This window comes from Anabrus simplex, chromosome 1, assembly GCF_040414725.1.
Source record: "Anabrus simplex isolate iqAnaSimp1 chromosome 1, ASM4041472v1, whole genome shotgun sequence".
Taxonomy (NCBI): Eukaryota; Metazoa; Arthropoda; class Insecta; order Orthoptera; family Tettigoniidae; genus Anabrus; species Anabrus simplex.
In genome coordinates this window covers 1524386001-1524411668 of record NC_090265.1, presented here as the reverse complement: position 1 = coordinate 1524411668, position 25668 = coordinate 1524386001, and the positions used below count along the sequence as shown (strand labels likewise).

The window sequence follows — 25668 nt, the reverse complement described above, 5'->3', positions numbered from 1 at the left end:
TGAATAAAGTTTCACTAGCGTATGTTGCCTCTGGTTTAACAATGGAATGATAGTGTTTCAGCTTAGCGTTTATCGAAAGAGGTTTTTTTTTTTATTTATAGGTTGGCCAGGTAAGACTTTGTGCTTGTTTAAATTTAGTTGTTCTGTGTTCTATTGCTTCTTTTTCATTTGTGTTCCATGTTATTATTTCCCTAAGATATTTGAATTTCTGAACAATTTTAATCTCTTTATTACTGTTCAGTTGAATAACTGGTAAATCAACTTTAAAAGTTGGCTTCTAGTTGATCAATTTGAAATTTAGCCTCTTCTATTGTATTTGCAAGTAATGCTAAATCGTCTGCAAAAGCAAGGCAGTTGAGTTTAATATTTCTACCGATCTTGATAGTTGGTTGTCCTTTCTTGTTCCATTCACACATAACCTTCTCCAATGCACAATTAAATAACAATGGTGAAAGTCCGTCTCCTTGTCGAAGTCCAGTTCTTATAGTGAATGATTCTGATAATTCACCTCTAAATTTAACTTTCGCCTTTATATTTTTAAAAGTCATACTAATGCGGTTAACAAGTTTTTGGTGTAAGCCAAATTCTTTAAGGCTTTTTAATAATGATTCACGATGAATACTGTCGTATGCTTTTATAAAATCTACAAACGTGATGGCAAGACCCTTACTTCGAACATTAAAGGTATGTATTACAAAAAATATGTAAAATGTGTGTGTTATTGCCATGTACCAATTAATTTGCATGGTACTGTACTTTTGAGTATTTTAGGTAAGTACTCAGCATTCTAAAATCTTAAATTCCGAGTACCCTCCTGCCACTGTTGCCATCTATTTGTACCAGCAATCATTCTTGCTTACTGCTAGCTTATGAATAAGATATCCTGAGTCCACCCAGCCTTCACTCCCATAAAACAAAGTTGGTCTGAAAACAGACCAATGTAAAGATAGTTTCGTCTGGGAGTTGACTTCCTTCTTACAGAATACTGTTGATTGCAAATGCGAACTGACTGCATTAGCTTTATTGCACCTTGATTCAATCTTTCTTACAATACTACCATCCTGGGAGAACACACATCCTACATACTTGAAATTATCTACTTGTTCTGGCTATGTATCCCCAATCTGACATTCAATTCTCTTGGATTTCTTACCTACTGACATCAATTTAGTCTTGGAAAGGCTAATTTTCATACCATACTCATTGCACTTATTTTCAAGTTCCAAGATATTAGACTGCAGGCTTTTGGCACAATCTGCCATTAAGACCAAGTTGTCTGCATAGGCCAGACTGCTTACTATATTTCCACCTAACTGAATCCCTCCCTGCCATTTTATGCCTTTCAGCAGATGATCCATGTAAACTACGAACAACAAAGGTGAAAGATTGCAGCCTTGTCTAACCCCTGGTAAGTACCTTGAACCAAGAACTCATTCTACCATCAGTTCTCACTGTAGCCCAATTGTCAACATAAATGCCTTTGATTGATTTTAATACATACATACATGCATATTCATTATAGACCGTTATGCCTTTCAGTGTTCAGTCTGCAAACCTCTGTGGACTTACTAAACGTTGCCACAATCCTCTATTTGCAACTAGTGTTGTGTGGCCTCATTTAGTTCTATACCTCTTGTCTTTAAATCATTAGAAACTGAGTTTAACCATCGTTGTCTTGGTCTCCCTCTACTTCTCTTACCGTCCATAACAGAGTCCATTATTCTCCTAGGTAACCTATCCTCCTCCATGCGCCTCACATTACCCCACCACCAAAGCCAGTTTATTTCGTACAGCTTCATTCATCGAGTTCATTCATAACTTAGCCTTTATCTTCTCATTCCGAGTACCCTCCTGTCATTGTTCCCACCTGTTTGTACCAGCAATCGTTCTCGCTACTTTCATGTCTGTTACTTCTAACTTATGAATAAGATATCCTGAGTCTACCCAGCTTTCGCTCCCATAAAGCAAAGTTGATCTGAAAACAGAACGATGTAAAGATAGTTTTGTCCGGGAGCTGACTTCCTTCTTACAGAATATTGTTGATAGCAACTGCGAGCTCACTGCATTAGCTTTACTACACCTTGGTTCAATCTCACCTACTATATTACCAGCCAGGGAGAATACACAACCTAAATACTTGAAATTATCTACCTGTTCCAGCTTTGTATCACCAATCTGACATTCAGTTCTGTTGAATTTCTTATGTAATGACATTAATTTTGTCTTCGAAAGGCTAATTTTCATACCATACTCATTGCACCTATTGTCAAATTCCAAGATATTAGATTGCAGGCTTTCGGTACAATCTGCCATTAAGACCGAGTCGTCAGCATAGGCTAGACTGCTTACTACATTTCCACCTAACTGAATCCCTCCCTGCCACTTTATACCTTTCAGCCGATGAATCATGTAAACTACAAATAGCAAAGGTGAAAGATTGCAGCCTTGTCTAACCCCTGTAAGTACCCTGAACCAAGAACTCATTCTACCATCCATTCTCACTGAAACCCAATTGTCAACATAAATGCCTTTGATTGATTTTAATAATCTGCCCTTAATCCCATGGTCCCCCAGTATGGCGAACATCTTTTCCCTCGGTACTCTGTCATATGCTTTCTCTAGATCTACGAAACATAAATATAACTGTGTTCCTCTCATAGCATTTTTCAAGTACCTGGCGCATTATGAAAATCTGATCCTGACAGCCCCTCTGTAGTCTGAAACCACACTGGTTTTCATCCAACTTACTCTCAACTACAGATCACACTTTCCCTTCCAAGATGCCAATGAACACTTTCTTTACCTTGTATACTGATCAATGAGATACCTCGATAGTTGTTGCAATCCTTCCTGTTCCCTTGCTCATAGATAGGTGCAATTACTGCTTTTGTCCAATCAGAAGGTACCTTGCCAACACACCATGCTGATCTTATTACTCTATGAACCCATTTCATCCCTGCCTTCCCAGTATATTTCACCATTTGCGCTAATTTCATCTGTTCCTGCTGATTTATGACACTGGAGTTTGTTTACCATCCTTTACACTTCAAGCATACTGTAATTTCACCAGTATCCTTCCGTTGAGCTTGGTTGTTCGCAACATCACCAGAAAGATTTCCTTTTACGTTGAGAAGATTTTCAAAATATTTCTTACACCTGTTCAGTGATTCTCTGGGATCAATTTATGAGTTCACCTGACTTACCCAAAACACTATTCATTTCCATTTTCCCTCCCTTCCTAAGATTCTTTATTACTGTCCAGAAAGATATCCCTGCTGCTTGACTTAGCCTTTCCAGATTATTTCCAAAATCTTCCCAAGACTTCTTTTTGGATTCAACAACTATTTGTTTCACTGTTTCATCTACATACAATTCCCTGTGTGTATCAGTCCTTGTTTGGATGCATCCACTTTGCTGACTCAGCCAGTTCTACTTTCTTTCTTCCATAAGCCCCATTAATGTTGATAGCTCCCCGTCAAATTCCATATCGGTTGCCAAGTTGTTTCGTAGGAGTACTTTGCTTGTCAAATAGGAGTGGGACTCTGTTACTCCCAAAGGTCTGAGGCTTGCTTAGAACTATTTGAGCGAGCACGGTGAAAATTCTGTGAAGCAGGATGCTACCCTACTTATACATAGTCCAAGTGAGGATCTCTCCTCTAACGGGTTAGGAACCACGGTGGATTTTATAGTCCTAGCCGCCTGAGCACAAGGAGGGCCATGACTCAGAATATGTGCAAGATCCCACTCTCATTCCATTGCAACTGGTATCCTGACTCTCAGGACCACTTACTAGGCCGCTCAGCCGTTGCCCATGGTTCACGAACTAGGACGTGACTACAGCAACCCACACCATGAACCATCTTGATTACATGTACATTTGAAAATATCAAATTGTGGGACATATTTCACCTTGATTTAGGCATCTTCAGCCACATATAATTGTATTAAGATTAAAATTTTAACGTATTTTCTTGGGTGTTTAATGAAGTTCTAAAAACAAACAAAAAATCCCATGGCGCAACAGCCTCAAAAAGCCTGGGCCTACCAAGTGACCGCTGCTCAGCCCGAAGGCCTGCAGATTATGAGGTGTTGTGTGGTCAGCACAACGAATCCTCACGGCCGTTATTCTTGGGTTTCTAGACTGGGGCCGCCATCTCACTGTCAGATAGTTCCTCAATTGTAATCACGTAGGCTGAGTGGACCTCGAACCAGCCCTCAGGTCCAGGTAAAAATCCCTGACCTGGCCAGAAATTGAACCCAGGGCCTCCGGGTAAGAGGCACTCACGCTACCCCTATACGGCGGGGCCGGCTTAACAAAGTTCTGTCCCTTATAAAACAATTTTTAAACAGGTTTTTGTTGCCCTTGTCTATAAAACAGACAATAATTAAAATACAATACAAATTATAGAAACAGTTCACATGCTTTTTATAACTTTTTGTTTTGAAAATATACATATGTAAAGTAGTCGGGCAATATGTGCGCTGAATTTTTTTTTATGAAGTTGGTAGTTTAACACACATTTTAAAAAGTCTTGCAAAGTTTAAGGATCAGTGAAGTAGGGCTGCTTTTGTTGTATTTATTTGCTGTGTGGAAGAGGGTACTTCTCAGGGTTATCTCTGAAGAAAAAACTTGGACTTTATGTGTCGTTGCAGAATGAAAGATGTAGTGTTTAGTCTTATTAGAAGTCTGAAAGAAGAAAAACTAAATGAAGAGAATGTAAGGATTCAGAAACATACATTAATTGGGGAGATAGATTGGTCTGACTCACCCCCTTACTTCCTCTTTTGCAGCTAACTCTCTTTAGGTGATGTGCCCCGTCTTACTGACTATTGCTGCTTGTCTTGTGTTGTATCTATGTATTACAATGCACGGAGGAGAATGTACAGGGGAGAGGAGGGGGACTGCGGCAGTCAGGGAGGGATACTTGAGGTACCCTTGAGGTAGTTCTACTCTGTCAACACAGCAATAAACTGAGATGACTGTTCTTCTTGGTGAAACTTACAACCTGACTTTTCATCCTGTTTACCATCATACCATTGTCTGCTGTCCAAGGGCTTTTTGCAGTCACAATTCGGTAACTTTCATACTACTCTCTGCGGTATAACATCATCCTCAAAAAAGCCTTGTTAAACAAAAATATACTTAATTTGTAATTATGAGTTATTGCAAATTATATTATTAATTTTAATGTTTAAATAATTACCCTATTTTCTCGCATAATTATAACGCAATTTTTTGATGAAAAATACATGCGAAAACTTCGGGTGCATATATTATTCAAGGAATTCAGATATTTAAAAATTATTTACCATTCATTTACATTTAAAAGATACTTCAAATATAATATAGACATTTGTCGCTTTTTTGTCTGCGAAATGCTTTCTGAGGCTTGTTGGTCGCTTGAAGTGCACTTCTCTGTTACCGCGGCCTACCCGAAACACTTGTAAAATACGTTTGTATCAGACTGGAATAGCGCGTCACTAGTCACTTCTGGGCTGATTCTCTCACTGAACTAGTGCAGTGGGATTTCCTGCCGGCTAATAACAGCACGTTGCCCTGTATTTGGAATGCTTGCTTTCGCAATAGGAAGGCTGTTACTTGAGCAGTTGACATCTTTATTTCGAAATGCATCCGGAGCTGCGTGATGAATGTTCGAAGAAGTGGCTGCGTCAAATACATGAACATTTCTTTTTCTCCACTTTGGACCCAAAAGTATTAAGATGCGTAAATTATACAAGGGTGTTAACTATGTGAGAAAATACGGTATATGCCGCTGAAGATACCTAATTCAAGGCGAAACATGTCCTGCAATTTGATTTTTAAAATGTATATGTATTCAAGTGGGATTATATGTTGTATTGAATAGGTGGATTCTCAAGGAATATTCTTCTGTTTTATTGAAGTAAAATCCCACTTAATCCCAGAATTTCCCAGACAAATATTTGCAAAATTTTTGTAATACTTTTTTTTTTGTTTTGTAGGAAATCACCCACAACAAATTGTGCTGCTTTCCTTTGGATATTTTCCAGTTCTCATTCCAAGTATGCCTGATGTGGGTCCCATACACTGGAACCATACAGTACTCTAATTGGGGTCTTACCAGAGAGTAAATTTTAGAGATACTGGTAGTTCAGAACCATTATCATGAAAGGATAAGACCTAGTTTTAGAAATACCGGGCAAGTTGGCCATGCAGTTAGGGGTGCGCAGCTGCGAACTTGTATCCAGGAGATAGTGGGTTCGAACCCCACTGTCGGCAACCCTGAAGATGATTTTCCGTGGTTTTCCTTTTTTACACCTTAATTAAGGCCACGGCCGTTTCCTTCCCATTCCTAGGCCTTTCATATCTCATCATCACCGTAAGACCTATCTGTATCAGTGCAACGTAAAACAAATAGCAAAAAAAAAAAAAAAGTTTTAGAAATAGTAAAATTTAATAACAGCATTAGTATTACGTAAGGTACCAATTAGATCAACCAATAAATAATTTGTTTGTTTCAGAATTAATATCCTAAAAGGAAGAAGAAAGGAAATGATAGTTTAACCGTAAAACTAATTGACAGAGATAAATGGAGACAAACGAAACTAATACTTTAATACGGTGTTAACACAAGAACAGAGTATATTAAAGAGTTAGCAGAGAGCAGAAATCTAGAAGCAGATGCCCTCAAAAAATAATAATACACTTGAAAATCCATTGCACAAGGGACTCATATAGACATAATTCCAAAATCAAATAAGGTAGGAGAGAAGTTAATATTAATTGAATAAAAACCAGAGGGCAAGGTTAGATTACATAAAATTAAACGACCAGTGAAGTAAAAGGAATGCTCACAACTGAACGTGGAGCAAGATAGAGCAAGGTCACCACCACACTTAATCACCAAGCTCAATTCAAGGTGAAATCACACCTTAATCCAATAAATTTCTAATTAAAATCCAGGAGAGTCAGATAATGGATAACACAATCAATCATCCAATAATTAGCAGTACTTTGGTAAGGTGAGAAATATCATCACTAGAGCCCAGATTTCCATGCACTATCAAATCTGAAAATATGCATGCATTCATGCACTTATCGTATAGCAAAACATGCACGATAAACTGGAAATATGCACAATCAAAATTCCCTTCCTTTTGAAACATTTGTACAACAACTAATTTCTCCAAATTGCCTTGATTTAAGCCCGTCCGTTTGTCTGTCAGCACATCCTTAAGGTATGTATTCACGTTTCGGACCAAAATCTGTACTATTTTATCAATGTTTTTGAAATTTTTACAATGAAATACTTGCATTTACGGAAGATATTTACACTATAAAAATTTCACACGTACGGTACCGTTTCCTAAATAACTGACAAAAACTCCAAAATTTTGCATAAATTTCCAAAAATCATAGCTTTCTGGAAAATAGTTTAATTCCAATTATTTTTGCGCATAATTCATCCTAATAATGCATATAATGTGATGAACTAAACAGAATTTAAGAATTCATTGATATCATATTTTTTATAATATATTTTTCATGGCGGTCAAAATTTTAGAATATTTAGATTTGTTTTTTCATTTGGTACCTTTTTATTATAGTCTTATTTATTATTATGTTTAGTTCATAACATTCTACTTTTAATAAGCTTCAATTTGACATATCAATGTATTCTATAACTTAAAATTTGATGACGTTATGATTTTTTGAATTATGAAAACTCTGGAGAAATTCACTGTGTGGAAAATTGAACTTGAATCTTGGAAGTTTATTTCGGGATTGAAATTACTTACTTTGGCTAATTAAAACCCTCCTGACGCATAAGAGCCGGCCCAGTCGTGTGGGGGTAGTGTGCCTACCTCTTACCCGAAGGCCCCGGGTTCGATTCCCGGCCAGGTCAGGGAATTTTACCTGGACCTGAGGGCTGGTTCGAGATCTACTCAGCCTACGTGATTAGAATTGAGGAGCTACCTGACGGTGAGATATCGGTCCCGGTCTAGAAAGCCAAGAATAACGGCAGAGAGGATGCTTCATGCTAACCATACGACACCTCGAAATCCGCAGGCCTTCGGGCTGAGCAGCAGTCGCTTGGTAGGCCAACGCCCTTCAAGGGCTGTAGTGCCAGTGGGTTTGGTTTGGTTTGATGCATAAGTAGGTCCCTCTTATTGTAGTATTTTGTCCTCTTTGAATCGTTTTCTTCCTCAGATACTTTCAGTGGTAACTTCAGCAAGAATCTTGACATATTCAGTATATACTGCAGGTGCGGGCGGTGAAGGTAAATTCAAAATATACGAAAATTTTCTTGCTTCACTTCGCCCACAACCATTGAAGCGCATCCCGTACACAATTCTTCTATTAGTTTCAGGAATGTGACCAATTCTCCTTGATGTACACTGAGGTTCAGATTGAAAATCACTACTACTACACCCCAAACTAACAAAAAAGCCCAATTTGTTTACAGAAGTTTTTCAGCGATATTGATCCACATTTCATACAGACAGGACATACCAGCAAAGATAACATTTTTTCTACACATTCCACACTAAATATAATGTTAAAACTACCTCGAGAATCACCACAATTACTGTCATAATGCGAAGTAGAAAGTTTTAGACTCAGAAGCACTACTGACATTGGGAAGTTTATTTTTATTGTTCTCATTTTGGACTACTGTCTCAGTAATATTTCGTTTATTCATTGTATACTTATTTCCATAGCAACGGCGCTTTCTTTTATAGCCACTATGTCTCTTACTACCCATTATTCACTTAGCAGAAGTTAGTTACTCGATATAAACACAAATAACACAGCACATGGCATTCATAGTTGGATTGCACAGCATTTATGCAAGATTCAACATTCCTTCTCCAGAGATATATCATATGACAACCAATGCTATCTTTTGGTTCACAAAGGTACTACATGGGGAAACACCAGTGCAATGTATTGAAATGTAATTATGTAGAAAAATCTGCTTGAGTATGGAAAGCTAGTGAATGTTAGCACCTGACCACGCCCCTGGAGCAGAGAAATCATGAACGCAGTGGTCCATTTAAATGCAATTTACGGCCTTTCTGTATGTCTCCGGACAATGATACTTACATATTTGGAAACTAGAAATTCCAGGCTTTCATTTGACATCAAAAGCCAAATATTGATTATTTTGACCGAAATTGCAGTTTCAAACGTGAATACACACCTTAAGCACAGAAGTTCTACGTCACAAGAAGTGACAGTGCATAGTTAATTGAAGACATTTGGGACAAAGTGAGGTCAAATTGTACGTCTTTTGCATTTTCACTACAATACGTCTTATATAAGCTTGACGAATCAAAATCAGGATTTGAACGGATCACTTTTTTCAACTTATATCTAGCTGCCGCAGCTATACTTCTCCGTGCGATGATGGCAGACGCATTTGAATCTCCTCAATAACTGGCATTGATTGCCTGCTGCGATAACAAAGTGACAAGTGAGAGTTCCCGGTAGGAAAATCCAGGATAACAACGGAAGAGGGTTCAGTGCAAAACCAGCTGCTAGCTCAGTAACGCGGCGTCACAGAAATGTGATACAAGTTTTATTTTGTCCGTCTAACACAGACGAAAGAATGAGCCGTCAATGAGTAATGCACGACTTATGGTTCGATTTATAACAATGTATAACGGGGACAATTTAATCCCAAGAATTACACAGATCCACGTGGGGCCTTCCGGCTTACGTCAATGTTTACTCAAGCAGCAGATAAGAAAGTGTTTGGTTAATTGGATTATGTACTAATTTTGGTTGTCCTGTAGGATGCCAGGAATACATTGTCTCCATTTCTCAGTAATAGACATTCTGTGTAACGTGGAAAAAAGGCCCCAAATTCTGCAAACCAACATTCCTAAAAGGCACTATCATGGAAGTTAGCATTATATATGCGCCAAAGTCACAAGAAAAGTCATATTATGCAATATTAAACGTCCAAATATTCGCTATTAAATCCAAAATCTTCAAAATATGCATTATGCATGAATCTTGTCCTAAAAAGGCCAAAACATGCAAACATGCATGGAAAAAGAACGGTTATTTGGAATCGTTAAGCCATAAAACGAATATTTGCAAAGTTTGAGAATTGTAACCAGCTTATTTAAAAACATGCATTTGCATGGAAATCCGGGCTCTAATCATCACCAACACTTCCAGACCAACGTCAGGTCAAGGAGAAATCACTCGTCAATCCAATAAATTTCTAATTAAAATGCAGGAGGATCAGATAATGGATGACACAATCAATTATCCAAAAAAGTGGTGAATAAAAGGTAAGATCTGTAAATATCACCACCGACGCTTCTAAACCAAGGTCAAGTCAAGGAGAAATCACTCCTTAATTCAATAAATTTCTAATTAAAATGCAGGAGAATCAGATAATGGATGACACAATCAATCATCCAAAGTAGTGGTGAATCAAAGGTAGATCAGTAAATATCACCACCGACACTTTTAAACCAAGGTCAGGTAAAGTCAGTCAGCAATGTTCTCCTGATCTCTGCGAAATAAGACTCAAGTCTCAGTCACAAAAAAACAAAAATTGCCACAATAAAGGTCACCAAGACGATGAGAAAAATAATATCGGGTAATGAAAGCATGTGACAAATGACCGTAATAAAAGTGAGCTTCATTTTTTCAATACATAATTAATGACAATCTGTGATTACCTAAGTTACCAGCACAAGGTGAATTATACAGAATTACAGAGGGTAATGTTAAAAATGTTAGCCTTCAGAGCAGATAGGCATATTTAAGTTATCGGCCACCAGTAATTAAAACAATAATAGAATTTAGGAAAACAGCCAATAATGTCCCATTAAATATAATACTACATGAATAGTACATATCTGACACATTAGGTAGAAATAATTAAAACATACCATAATAAAAAATAGGCGTAGGAAAAATACCAACGGATACAGAATTACAAATGGGAAAGCACAAGGTTGATAGCCTTCATAACAGAAGGACTGAAACAAGATTACTGAAAACCAGAAATAATTTAAACCAGAAGAATAATGGGATTTAGAACAAAAAATAAACATGCAAGGTCAATTTATGTTTTAAAAACACGATCAGAAGGTAGAAGTAAAAAATAAAAGGGCACTTATAAAGCTTCCTTCCCAAAAGGGATAGGGACCGGGATAAACCCCTGTAAAATATCGGAGCCTACATGACGCGTCTATCTGTTACAAAAGACAGAAGTCGACTGCAAAATGGCTTCTCCAACAGAGGCCAAGGGCATCCAGACTCCCGTTAGTAATGGGAAGAGATGGGAGGAATACACCAGTCAGGTGTGCAGGACAACACAGAGCTAAACAGAGAAAGATCTGCATAGCTCTGCCAACATAAGGTGGACACGGTTTACAGTAATTCCAATTTTAAAATACCGTTACAATGGGATTGTAAATAAAGGGTACAGATCTCTGCAGATGGTTATGAAGGTATTTAGGGGTGTAGTAAGGATGTAAATAGAGGGATATAAGTCCCTGGAGACCGCAATTAGAGAATGGTTCCGATGTATGGGACCCTGACCAGGATTACTTGATTCAAGAACTGGAAAAAAATCCAAAGAAAAGCAATTTAATTTGTTCTGGGTGATTTCCGGCAAAAGAGTAGCGTTGCAAAAATGTTGCATAGTTTGTACTGGGAAGAATTGGCAGAAAGGAGACGAGCTGCTTAACTAAGTGGTATGTACAATGAATCAATAACAGTAAATTTCCACCTTTTTGATACTTATATTTGCACTAAGCAAATCAGTTAATCATTTACAGTACATGTTTCATTCCATTTGGAACATCTTCAGCTGTTTTATAATGCTTAGGTGAAATTATAAAGCATTTATCTTCTTAAGAACATCTTAATGAGTACCTTGTTTTACTTAAAATCTATGTGAATTTAAAAATTAAAATAATTAAAATCAATGTGGATGGTTGAATGGGGTGGTGAAATGGAAAGGAAAAATGGATTTACTAATTTTAGCCTATTTTAACACTACATCTATTCATTTGAACAGATGTCAAGAAAAGTTTTTGTTTCCAGCACTTTTTTTCATTATGATGTTTGATATTCTACTTGTCTACTAATAAAAAGTTTTTGAAAAATAATTTTCCTTTGTCACTGTTCTATATTTTACAAGGATGTTCTCTTCATTTGCTCTTTCCAAGGCGAATTCTGTTTGTTTTAATTTCATAAAAGTGTCTCTTGAATTCAATTAATTCAGGATCCCGGAAGCTGATTGCTATCATACTATTATTAAAATAGCTTTCCTAAATTCTGAAATGAAATAAAACGGGGGATTACTTTTAATAGCGTGTTTTAACTCTGCACAAGGAAACCTAGTGTATAAAAGAGTGGTTTCATACCTTGTTGTTGACAAATCTACTGTGCCCTTGGAGGAGCGACTGCTGATGCACCCTTCCGTCTTGTGAAGTAATGCGTGTGTTCTGAAGCTTGCTCCATCTTTGGGGGAGGCAAGGCTGTGGAGTGGGGAGGAGGCGTGTTGCTTACGATCACGGTGTCTGCTTTAGAAGAGGGGGGTAAGGGAAATAGATATATGAGAGGACGGATGTTTGATCATTTTCTTTCTTTTATTGTCTGTTTTGTTTTACCACATCTAGAATATTGCTCCCTCTAATTGGTCCCGTCACTTTCTGATTCCGTCGTTCTTTCCCATTAACATTTGGTACATTTAGATCACCCACTACAATAACGTTCCATTATCACCATAAGACCTATCCCTCTCAGAGCAACATGAAGCCATTTTTTTGTTAAATGCAGTAAATTATTTGCTTGTTAAATACAACACAACAACAAAGTGTGAGCAATCATATCACCTAGAGCCATCTTCTTGTAGTGGGGTACAGAAGCCACCCTCCCATCTGGGTACCTCTGCTCACCGCATATCACAAGGCACAAAATCAGGCCTGGGCAAAGGAACACTGTCATTAGATTTCCAAAGCATTAAAAAAAGGTACCTGGACAGGCGAGTTGAGGTACTTGTTGGTACGTTCCGATGGAAGGGTATGAGTGTGTTCCCATACAAATGAGGCACAATGGAGCCCTCTTCCCAGCAGGGTACAATTCAATCAGTGATGGCAGTATCCTTATATGGGAATTGTTCCTGTGGGATAAAATGGAACCCCTGGTACGTATGTCACCATCTCTCATTGGTGAATGATACAGAAACCTGCTCTCAGATCATTTACAACCATTAGATCTGCTCTAGCACCCTGCAAGAGACCTGTATTCACAGAAAGACATTGCACAGCCCATCACTCCCAAATTATGACCGATTGGTTCGAGTAATACTCCACGGACATGAGGATGCTTGCCTGGCTTATAAGATCAACCAACCTCAATTCTTTTGAGCACATGTGGGGTGCTGTTGAGATGGATGTGGGCACCCTGTTCCCTGCCCCGACCAATCTCTGCTCATTTTGGGAGGCTGCACAGTGATCATGGATCAGTATGGTTCCCCAACACATGGTGTCCTGTTGAGTCCATTCCACGCTGTATCACCACTGTCATCAGGCGAAACGGGCTGCTACATTCTACTGATATGATATCTATAATTCAGTTGCTTGTCAGTTTTTGTCTTAACAGCCTTAGAGAGATGGAAAAGCATTCAGAAAATAAAACAAGATTTTTCAGAGGTAGGAGTAAAAATAATTATGCAACATTTATCAGCAGTTGCATCTAGCATGGAAATATTTTCTACTTTTAGATTAGAGCTTTAGAAAATCAGGAATTGATTTGGACAGAAAAGGCAACAGAAGTAATGTTCCTCCACAAGTAATTAAACTCCAACAACAACTAAATACGTACTATGAAACATCTTTAAATTACTAAATACTATTATAAATGTTGATGTATAAATATTCGTTCAATATTAATATTTATTTGCATTGCATAAATAATTTGAATATTATTTATAACCCAGTGATATTTAGACCATTCCCTATAATTTTAAAATAACAAATATATTTTAGTTAGCTATACAAAAGTATGTACAGTTGTATTTCTTTAAAGAAAGTCACCAGAGATGGTTTCTTGATCATTTCAAGGCAGAAAGTGCAATGTCACTAATCAAAGATTTTGGTATGTAGAATGTCTTGCAGAACTCAACAAATTACTGGTTGGTGCTACTTACTTGCTGTACATTTTAAAACTGAATTTGTAAACATTTAATATAATCATCATTATTGCTGTATTATCTCTTGCTCAAGCTGTTAACTCTTTGTTGCAGGCAACAGCCACCACCAATGAAGTCTTGTCTCTCTTGCCACCAACAAATTCATCGCAATGCACCTATATGCCCATTGTGCAAAGCCAAATCAAGAAGTCGGAATCCCAAGAAACCTAAGAAGAAAGATTAAAGACTGTCCTTGGGAACAGAATGCAATATATGTAATTGAATGAGAACGATGCATAGCCCTAAGGAAGCTTAGTCTTAAAAAAAAAAAAGAACTATCTGAAATAGAAAAAGTACAAAAGACTCTGCAGTGAGTAGTGGTGAATAATATGCATGAGTCACTTCTGAAAACTCATTATGCATTATCTGCACAAAAATGTATTTTTGTGCTTTGATGAGCAATTTAATCTTAGCATGTAAAGCTTTATATTGCTGTATGTTAGTATTTAAATTCACTCCTAAGTGATTCATAAGTGATTCTTAGAATTTATGTTCGTTGTCCGTGAAACTTTAATTGCATTTAAGTGAGGGTAATACACTCTGAAATTGTATTTTATTATTGTATTAATAATACTTCTGTGGGCTGTCAGTGTTATTAGCATAGTTCGAGGTTTTTTTAATATGTTACACAGCAATATATTGTACCCGTAAAAAGTGTTCATATCTTTAAGGCGCTTGATATTAAATTAACGAGCATGGTTCTTAACCTAGGAAGTGGCTTTATTATTGGAGTTGGTACAGAGAGGGGTATTGTTATCAATTTTAGAGATTCTTTTGATAAATTGAGTTTATTGATCATCAAAAGCAAGTTCATATCACCTTCGTACGGCAGCATGGAAGTGTCGTGGCTGGTTGGTACCTCCAAGTCCTGGGATGGCGTTGGACATCGCCTGGGCAGGAACCACGCCTGCTCGGATGAGGAGTTCTGGAATGTCTCGAAGATTGGCACACGTTCCTGGGTTCGATGTGAGACGTAATTCACACTTGAGTTTTCTGCACGGCACTCCACACATTCATGGCACTGTCTGAACAGATATAACCTTTTAATGGTTATTACTGCACTCTGGATATTAAATCAAAACGTTCTGGAATAATCACTCGAAGAACAAGATGACTTTGACTTTGTACAGATAGAAATGCAAGTTCATAACACAAGCTTACTGTAAGTCAGAATGTTCTAGAAGATTATTGTCACCACAGTTCTTAATGCATAGTTTCTGAAGATTTAAAACACATTGGCAATGAACTGAATAAATAGCACTCGGAAACTGTCTTGTTCCGTCAGTAGGCGAAGTGAATAGCCATTAAAGAAACTAATATTTGAAAGAAAAAGTCTGATTTCATAAATTATGGATTCACTCAAAATAGTGGAAAGTTCTAGGCTTTCTGGGAATGTGACATGCGTATTCTGAATTGTCACAGTCTTTAATGAGGATAAGAATCAAAACACAAGTCCCCGTGCAGCACTTGGAAAGTATTGCATATTTCGCAATTAAACGTAATGTTGAACGTCCCCTAAGTTTCGCAGTCTTTACAAGACGTAAATTCAATGAGGCACTTGGGAAAACAAGTCATATCGTTCACACGAAAGTTTATGTTGGTAGGGCACAAGTTCATCCTACACGCTCGGAAAATTTCAATGTTCCAGAAATTGATCCACAAAATACAAGTTTGAATAAGTTCGAAACGTATGTTCAGTGTGGTACACAACACTCGTGAAAATTCAAAGTCCTTTCAATCTTCGTCGAATAACTAAGTCCCTATGTGGCACGTCAAAAAAATAACAAAGTTCTGATGTGTCAAAATATTAAAGTCCCAACACGACACTCGAAGAAAATAAAGTTCCGATGACAATGTTCCAGTATGTCACCTTAAGAAAATAATAAAGTCTTACCGCGACACTTGGCGAAAATAACTAAGTTCCAATGAGACGCTTCAGAAAAATAACGAAGTTCCTACATGGCACTTTAAGAAAATATCAAAGTCCAATCACGACACATGAAAAATAACAAAGTTCCAATGTGTCAATATGACAAAGTTCCAACACGATGCTCGCAGAAAATAACAAAGTCTCAATCAGGCACTTCAAGAATATGATAAAGTCCCGACACAACACTTAGAGAAAATACCGAAGTTCCAATACATGGATTTCGAAGACTGTCAACTAGAAGTTCGACACACACAATACTCCTGTCACCCGTGTCACAGAGACGGCGGAGTGACAGATAGTGAATTCGTAGGTCGGGTGGTCCTCCTTTTATACACATTCGCATGGAAGTGTCTAGAACCCGGATATTATCTACCCTTATAACTCCTATGATACTCGGCGGATTTTCTTGAAATCTTGACAGATGACGTCCATCGTAAAGGTTTTTAAGATGGCAGTGTCGAAATAGCAATAAATTAGCGCAAAATGTACTTTTGAGGGTAAGCTGGAACATTACCATATATGGTAGCAGATAGCTGGCTTACGGCGGCCATGTCACTCGCTGGGTACGTCACTGCATTCAGCGGGCTGCCTACCCTCCACCTCGCGCGAAGTTCAACAAACATACTTCGGACTTCTCTCGTAGCGGCGTTCCCGGTACATGTCCCCCCCTCTTAGGGCAAAGAAAATTCGACAAGGATTTTCTTTAGGCTTCTCTCTCGAAGTATGTTTTTAGGCTGGAAGCATTATATATGCCTTCGGTGGTTCCATGATGTGTTCTTGCTTATGCTCTGCATCTCCGTACTATGGAATAGGGACGTCTTTTATAAGTGGAAGTATTCTTGACATCCAGATGATATTTAAAATCTCGGATCTCTTCGGGTTTATCATTGAACACATCTGGATAAGTTTCGAAGATTTCCTTGACTGAATCCGCAATGTCTTTGTTGACCACTGGGTCTTCAATCACATTGATTACGGAGCTGACATAGTCTGGACCGTCGTCGTACATCTCATCTATCAAGGGTACATCTCCAACGGGTCCCACTTCATCGGGATCATCCTCTTCATCTCCAACTGGCGCAGCATCGCTATTTCCACCATCGAATTCTTCTTGTGGGGTATCTATCCCTTGTATCCGACCATTGTCTCCTTTGATCAGCTGTAATTCTACAGGCTCAACGTTATAAAATGTAATGACGTTTGCTGTGTAATCAATCACTCCTCCATATTTGATGAGGAAATCAGATCCAAGGATAACATTGAATCTCATCTGAGAAATCACTAGAAAAACTTGCTCAAATTGAACATGTCCCACGACGAATTCCATAAAAGTCTGTAATTTACATTTAATGCACTTATCTGGAACAATCCCTTTGATCCTAAGTTGGAAAACAGGCATCACAAGTACCTCATGTCTCTCCTTTATGGCTTCTAATAGTCTAACTGAAATGAGGGAGGCTTGAGCTCCTGAATCAACTAATGACATAACTTTAATGTTGCCAACCCTAATGGCGATTACTGGCAGGCTGCGTTGGATTCTTAGCCTAGATGGTGTCATGTTCTCATGGAGTAGCTTCCCATTAGACACAGACATATAGAATGCAATCGCCGAGTGCAATGACATACTTTTTGGTGTCAATAAAAGACAGGTAGAAAGGTTAAGAATAAAATAATACAAAACAAGAAAATAGGTGGAAGCAGCCACTAACTAGTTGAGAATGCAGCCAGTAGCAAAATTTTCTTTACTACGTAAACGATGCAGTAGTAAAGATTGGGTTTCTAACGTTATTACTGGGGGATGAGAGGATCTCATAAGAGAACTTCCCTGTTGTGGCAGTTAACCCATTCGCATCATTTGACAAATTGTGGTCACGTGCAGCGTTTTGGCTCATGAATCAAATGATGAGCTTAGCTCACAGTGACACAGTGTCTCTCTTATCTTTGTATATTAGATTTCCCTTGCAATACACACTGTAAGGAACTAGAGGCATAAACTGTTGGTAAACAGTGTTGTCTGTTGAACAACAGTTTATTTTTATCGGTATTCAGTATTCATTATGCAGTAGAACTGGCATTGCGATAATGACGACGAGAGTTTGAAAGCGCTAGTAGACAGTGTTTTAGATGGTGATTGTGGCAATAATGATGTTTTGGAAGATGAATCCAAGTTCAAGAGTAGTGATAGCAACAGTGAAAGTTATTCGAGTGCGAAGAGCCTTGAAGAAAGTGCCACGCCAGGTCCTTTCCAGCGCACATGGCCACAAAAGAACTGTAGTGATTGGAAATTGGAGAATAAAGACAATAATCCTGATATATATATATCCATTTCATGGATACAGCAGTGTTTAAGAAATGCTTAAGAGTCTGCCCACCGCCTGAACTTGCGATGTTTTTAGAGTACACGGATCTACTCTTTTTGAAATTATTTAAAATGAAACATTTGTACCACAGCCAGCAGTCATTCAAGGAATGAAGGATGGATAAGTCATAATTTCAATGACGTGAATGCAACATTTGGGTGAATTATCTTCATTAGTTAGAATATTATGCATGTTTTTGTGTGACAGGTATGCTCAAACTACTGGTGGGCAAATTAAATGTGATTCCACAGTCAACAATGTGGCCACTTAATGTGACTTAAATGGGTTAAGTTTGCAGCAGCTACAGTTGGGTCGTCCCATTGCACCATGTGACTATTCTTAGTCACATGAAATGCTGTCAACCAGATTTCATGAAAATACAGCGTGCCATTAGGAAGGTATATTAGTAACTAGATTGTCTTGCTGTTTGTTGCAATTGTAGAAAAAGGAAGATGTTAACAAAAATGAAGGTAATGTTAAAAGAAAGGGAAGGGCTGCAGAGGACGTGAAAATGAAAGACTCCATTAGTCTCGTAAATAATACCTTTGTGGTTAGAAGAGAACAAATTGACTAAGGGCGGTCAGGTCGGAAAGATTATAAAAAGTGAGGAACCTGGCATGAGTAAGCGGAAACAATGCTAGACTCGGCAAGGGCCTTATGGTTGTCAACCCATGCTCTCAAATTGAGAACCCCAGGGATTACCGCTTTTAGTCACCTCTTATGACTGGCAGGGTATACTACGGATGTTTTCAACTGCCACCATCCACATGCGGTTGGAGTTGTATGCACAGAAGACTAGTTTACAGAATGAGTAAAAAGAAATTCAGAGCCTTTTTGCTAAATCACAAAAGTTCATATCTTGATACGATATGCAATTTGATTACGAAGTTCCATGATGTACACAATGCCCCAAGAAAACTAGCAGTTTTAAACGAGAAAGAAATTGACAAAATCTTGTGATGCAGTGTTGTTAAGCCCCAATCAATCAATTAATCAATCAGTCAGTCCGAAAATTAGCACAACAGATCACTCCATCTACGTGAGGAGCACATAAGACTGTAGTAAAAAATTTCCATTTTCATGCCTATTAATACCATATTTACTTGTGTAATTGTCCTGTTTTTTTGTTTGTTTTTAACCTCAAAAAATCTTTTCCCTCGGCTCTGTCATATGCCTTATCTAGATCTATGAAACATAAACATAATTGTCCAGTCCTTTCACAGCATATCTTAGTTACCTGGTGCATACTGAAAATCTAGAACAGCCCCTCTGTGGTCTGAAACCACACTGGTCTTCATCCAACTTATTTTCAACCACTGATTGCACCCTCCCTTTCAAAATGCAAATGCCGGGCTGAGTGGCTCAAATGGTTGAGGAGCTGGCCTTTTGACCCCAACTTGGCATGTTCTATCCTGGCTCAGTCCGGCGGTATTTGAAGGTTTTCAAATACATCAGCTTCTTGTCAGTAGATTTACTGGCACGTAAAAGAACTCCTGTGGGGCTAAATTCTGGTACCTCGGCATCTCCGAAAACCTTAAAAGTAGTTAGTGGGACATAAAGCAAAAACATTATTTTATTATTTTTTTAAATGCCAATTAACACCTTGCCTGGTATACTAATCAATGAAATACTTCGATAGCTGTTACAATCCTTCCCTTTCCCTTGCTTATAGGCAGTGGCGGCTCGTGAAAAAATCATCCTACGTGCTACAAAAAACAAGCTAAATACGCTGTTTTAAATCTGCATTTTGCCATGATGAACAACGCATACTTCAAACTTGGTAATAATAATAATAATAATAATAATAATAATACAACTTTTCCCACGCTTTATAACTCAGAACAAACAAAAACAACATTAATTTGGAAGCAGATGAATTCTTCGACAACTGTCTACGAGATAAATAATTCATTGGAGAAATATTGTTTTTACTAACCTAATGGCGCAACTTACATCAGTGGAAATAGAATCGTGGGAATATAGATCCCCACTAAGAATACTAATTTAATTTCACTTTATATACACTGCAGTTGATAAATAATTTGATAAATCTTCGTATAAACTTTAGCACTAACCCAATGACAGAAAAAACACGCACCAGTAATATAACCGCGAGATTAAAAACCGCACAAAGCAACTGAAAGAGCCGCCAACTGATTCATTGAGACCTCCCCTATTACCAGAGTAAATGTCCGGCTCCATGGCTAAATGGTTAGCGCGCTGGCCTTTGGTCACAGGGATCCCGGGTTCGATTCCCGGCAGGGTCTGGAATTTTAACCATCATTGGGTGTACGTGTTGTCTTCATCATCATTTCATCCTCATCACGACTCGCAGGTCGCCTACGGGAGTCAAATCAAAAGATCTGCATCTGGCGAGTCGAACATGTCCTCGGATACTTCCGGCACTAAAAGCCGTATGCTATTTCATTTCACCAGAGTAAATGACATTGTAATGCGGGATAACATTTAGGGTCAGTCAAAGATTCTTTGACTCACCTACGAATTCCTTATTTTTGACACAAAAGGTAGATGGATATTTTAATAAGCATCTGTGAGATAGATTGCCTCCACTTACGCTTTACTTTCGAGCCCAGACGATGCTACTCTCTAGTGGCAGGTTCGCTTACCACGTTCAACATAAGCACGGCCGACTGGATCCCTCGCTGCGCTCCAAGGAGCTAGCTAGAGCGACGCATCAAGTCGGCCGTGAACATAAGGGTAGCAGGAGACATCGAGTAAGTCTACCCCCTTGCGGGAGAGGAAGTAACTATAAACGGGATCAGTGAAAGTTGATCCCGGTTTACGGTATACTCCGCCAGCTAGGGGGAATGTTGCAAGCTTGGCTGCCTGCGTATTGCTTCCTTCAGGCTACAGGCAAGGGCTCACTTCACATGAGCACGAGCCTTGTTCCCCGGAAGAACGGCGCTAGGTGTTCGACAGATCTCGTCCTGATTTTCACAAAACACAAATTCATATCGTACTCAAAATAACGAAAAGGCACCAGGATAATTGTACTGTACATAAATAATATTCCTTACAGTTCCAAGCTACGTGCTGGAGCCCGGTAGCACGTACTGACCGGCCGCCACTGCTTATAGGTAGGTGCAATTACTGCTTTCGTCCATTCAGAAGGTATTTTACTAAACATTCCATGCTAATCTTATTACTCTAAGAACCCATTTCATCGCTGCCTTCTCACTATATTTTACCATTTGAGGTCTAATTTCATCTATTCCTGCTGCTTTGTGACAAAGGAGTTAATTTACTGCTCGTTCCACTTCCTCAAGCATAATTTCACCAAACAATCGTTGTCCTCCTCCCTATGACCTCAGTTGTTGTGATATCACAGAAAGATTTTGTTTATATTGAGAAGAATCTCAAAATATTCCTTCTACCTGTCCAGTGATTCCCTGGAATCTATTGTAATTTCACGTGATTTACCCAAAATACTATTGTTTTATCCCTCCAATTATAAGATTCTTCATTAATGTCCAGAAAGGTATTCTTTCCGCTTGACGTAGTCTTTCCAGGCCATTACCTAACTTTTCCCACGATTTTTCCAACAATTATTAGTTTTGCTCTGTTTCTTTCATTTATCTGCATCAGTCTTTGTTTTGAACCATTTCTGATATACCTTCTCTTTACATTTACAAGCTGCTCTCACTTCATCATTCCACCAAGATGTTCGCTTCTTCCCATTTTTACACACTGTCATTCCGAGGCATTCCCTTGCTGTTTCTACTACAGCATCCCTGTATGCCACCAGTTCACTTTCTATATCTTGAACCTGCTTACTGGCCATTGTTTCAAAATATTCACTTATATCCATGTACTTCTATCTAATTTTGTCGTCCTGGAGATTTTTTACCGGGCGAGTTGGCCGTGCAGTTAGGGGCACACGGCTGTGGTTTTGCATCTGGGAGATAGTGGGTCTAAGCCCCACTGCCGCAGCCCTGAAGATGGTTTTCTGTGGTTTACCACTTTCACACCAAGCAAATGCTGGGGCTGTACCTTAATTGAGGCCACGGCCGATTCCTTCCCACTCCTATTTCTTTCCTATCCCATCATCACCATAAGACCTATCTGTGTCGGTGCAACGTAAAGCAAGTTGTAAAGAAAAAAAAAATCTACCCTTATTCGTCAGCAGACAGATTTCACTTTCTTTGTCCTAAGCTTAGAGATACTTAGTTCACTACAGATGAGATAGTGATCTGAATCATTGAAAAATCCCCAGAATGCCCACACACCACACATTTCTGACAGATGTCCTGAATTCAAGTTGGTTTTGATATAGTTAATTATGGATCTGTCGCCGCTATCCTCCCATGTGTATGCTTGAAGAATGTATTTGTAACTGCTAATCCCTTACTAGCACAGAAGTCCAGTAAACACTTCCATATCTTCCCCACATTCTTATCACCCTCTCGCATCCTTCAGTTCTATTTTCAACTTTCGCATTGAAATCACCCATTAGTATTGTTGTACTCACAAAGACGCACACACAAGATGCTGTCAATTGTGTACACTGTTTTATTTACGAACTATATACACATTATACACATATACATACACATACACTGCCATCTTAAAGAAGAAGAAGAAGAAGAAGAAGACTGCTCCATTAGCATTTCAACCAATTACCAATACAACCAAATCATGACATAAGTTCACATACTTGACTAATGACTTTCACTAGCAACTCTCGCTAACAACTCAACCCCAACTCCCAAGACTGCCTCTTTATATACATTGCCTGGCCAGGGTTCTAGAAAAGTATGACACAACATGTTTTCTTGCAATTTCTAGAGTCTCCAATAACCTATTTACAATGAATGGAATTTTCTATACAACTCTAATGACAAGATGCGTTGTTATGGACTATTACCGTGAACACTGGATTTATACATCATATTTACAGGTAATATACTATTAATTACATGTTCTTACATTAAATAAACTCATATTAATATACATACAGCAGGCGTGTTGTGACAACCTCATGTATTTTGTTACGAGCACGGTTTATACCAAATAAAGTCTGTACATAACTATGTAAATAATAATAATAATAATAATAATAATAATAATAGTCATAATAATAATGAAGTTCAATATTTTTGTTATTTACCCGTGGGTTAGAGAATTGTCTCCAAGTTATACTAGTCCATTACACTTGCATCAGTATTATCAGTCCAATGGTGCCGGGATGACAGTGTTGATATTTTTGCTTGTTTTGTCACTACGATAAAGCTTTTGATACAGTCCACCATAACGAACTCATGAACATCCTTCAAGAATTAGGGCTTGATGGTTGGGACATCCATAATTTTGTTAATCTGTACCAGAGTTGATGGTTGTGTCTCGAAAGAAGTGTCAATTATTCACCAATGCTTTTCAACAACTATTCAGAAAATATTTTTTGAGATGCTCTTTACGGAAAGACTCATAGTTGTGGTTAATGGCATCATCATAAATAACATCAGGTATGCCGATGACACTGTCCTACTTGCAACCAGTCTCCAGGATCTAAAGGAACTGCTTAATATTGTCGCTAAAGCCTGCAACACCATGGACTTGAGCCTGAATGTAAAGAAGATCCAGTCAATGTAAGAAAGTGTTGTGTTGTTTTTGTTTTGTTTTTTGTTTTTTTTTACTTTATGTCACACAACACAGATAGCTCTTATGGCGACGATGGTATAGGAAAGGGCTAGGAGTAGGAAGAAAAAGGCCATGACCTTAATTAAGATACAGCCCCAGCATTTGCCTGGTGTGGAAATGGGAAACAACAGAAAACCATCTTCAGGGTTGCTGACAGTGGGATTCAAACCCAGTATCTCCTGGATGCAAGCTCGCAGCTGCGCGCCCATAACCGCACGGCCAACTCGCCCCATAGTAAGAAAGTAGTAAGTAGCAAGGCCATACCCAGGGGCAGGTTAGAGGGTTCAAACACACACGCACACCGAAATGAACTTGACAAATTTAAACAGCACATACGAGTTTTCAAAAATTCAACCCATTAACTCAACACTACTATGAAATTAAGAATTTGGAAAATAAAATATTTGAATTTTAACCTATAAGACTGTGCAGTCTTTACATTTTTCTCTAAGAATTTAGTTAGCCGGTCCCACGATGTATGGGTAGTGTGCCTGTCTCTTACCCAGAGGTCCTGTGTTCGATTCCCGGCCAGTTCAGGAGTTGAACAGCGGTCTCTTGGTAGGAGCCGAGGTCCTTAGGGATTGTTGCACCATGGGGTTTGGTTTGGTTTTATAAATATAATTAACATATTTAATGAAAAATAATTGAAAATTTTAATTAGTGAGATTTGTTTGTTTATAATTTAAAAAACTAGATTTCCCACTATCATTCAATTATTTACACTCCAGATCAAGTTATTTTTGTATAAAATGTTTTGCTTTGGCCTTATGTTAGCATCAAACAAATACAGAAAACATAAAGTGTAATATAAGTAGGGGATTAATGTTGTTTACCTAAAAAATGATTGAAAAAGATCAATAAAAGTGTACTTACAGAAAATTATAAAATGAGTACAAGACATTAAAATATTTTACCAAATTGAATTCTGGTGACTAATACAGTACCTTATATCCCTGTTCTGTTTACTTGGACATAATGCTGGATGTAGTGCCAGGCTATCACTTTGCCTCTGAAGAACCTGAGAACACTTGTTGTTCTTCGCACTCGTTACGGCGTTCAGGTAGGTTTTCTTTTTTGTGCTGTTGTGCGACAAACTTCCTTTCTGCACTAACTTTAACACAGCACAATTATAAAACGCACCCATCTGTTATACACACTTTGTGATAACAAGCAAGTGGCTGTGCGGTTTGGGCCACGTACCTATCAGCTTGCATTTGGAGTTCTAACCACACTGCCGCCAGCCCTGAAATTTATCATGAAAAATTTAGAGATATCTCGAGAGCGTCATCCCGCATTGTGCATTGAGCAGTGTGTTGTAGGTCTGCAGGTGGATGGAGCTGAATGTTTGTGCCGAGTATGTGAATAGCCAACCACGGCCCTTCTCCATTCCATAAATACGTGTCAACAAGCGACTAGGGTGTTCATTTCTTGCATTTCTACCGAGGTCTATTTTGATGTAGTATAACATATTTATAAAGGATACCGACGCATTCTGGCATTGTATGCAGTG

General features: G+C 38.4%; 1 protein-coding gene across 2 annotated transcripts in view; it reads left to right on the top strand.

Annotated features, from left to right (window-relative positions):
- The window catches only part of LOC136858477 (zinc finger C4H2 domain-containing protein), a 93460-nt gene that overhangs the window by 59528 nt on the left and 8264 nt on the right, over positions 1 to 25668 (top strand). Inside the window, exon 5 of one of the 2 annotated variants that reach the window (XM_067138044.2) lies at positions 14265 to 14485. The exons of the other annotated variant lie outside the window; for it this stretch is intronic. Within the exon in view, the coding sequence (XP_066994145.2) occupies positions 14265 to 14394 (130 nt within the window). The 3' untranslated portion in view covers positions 14395 to 14485. Of the gene's footprint in view, positions 1 to 14264; positions 14486 to 25668 lie in introns of those variants that run through there. 2 annotated transcript variants of the gene reach the window in all.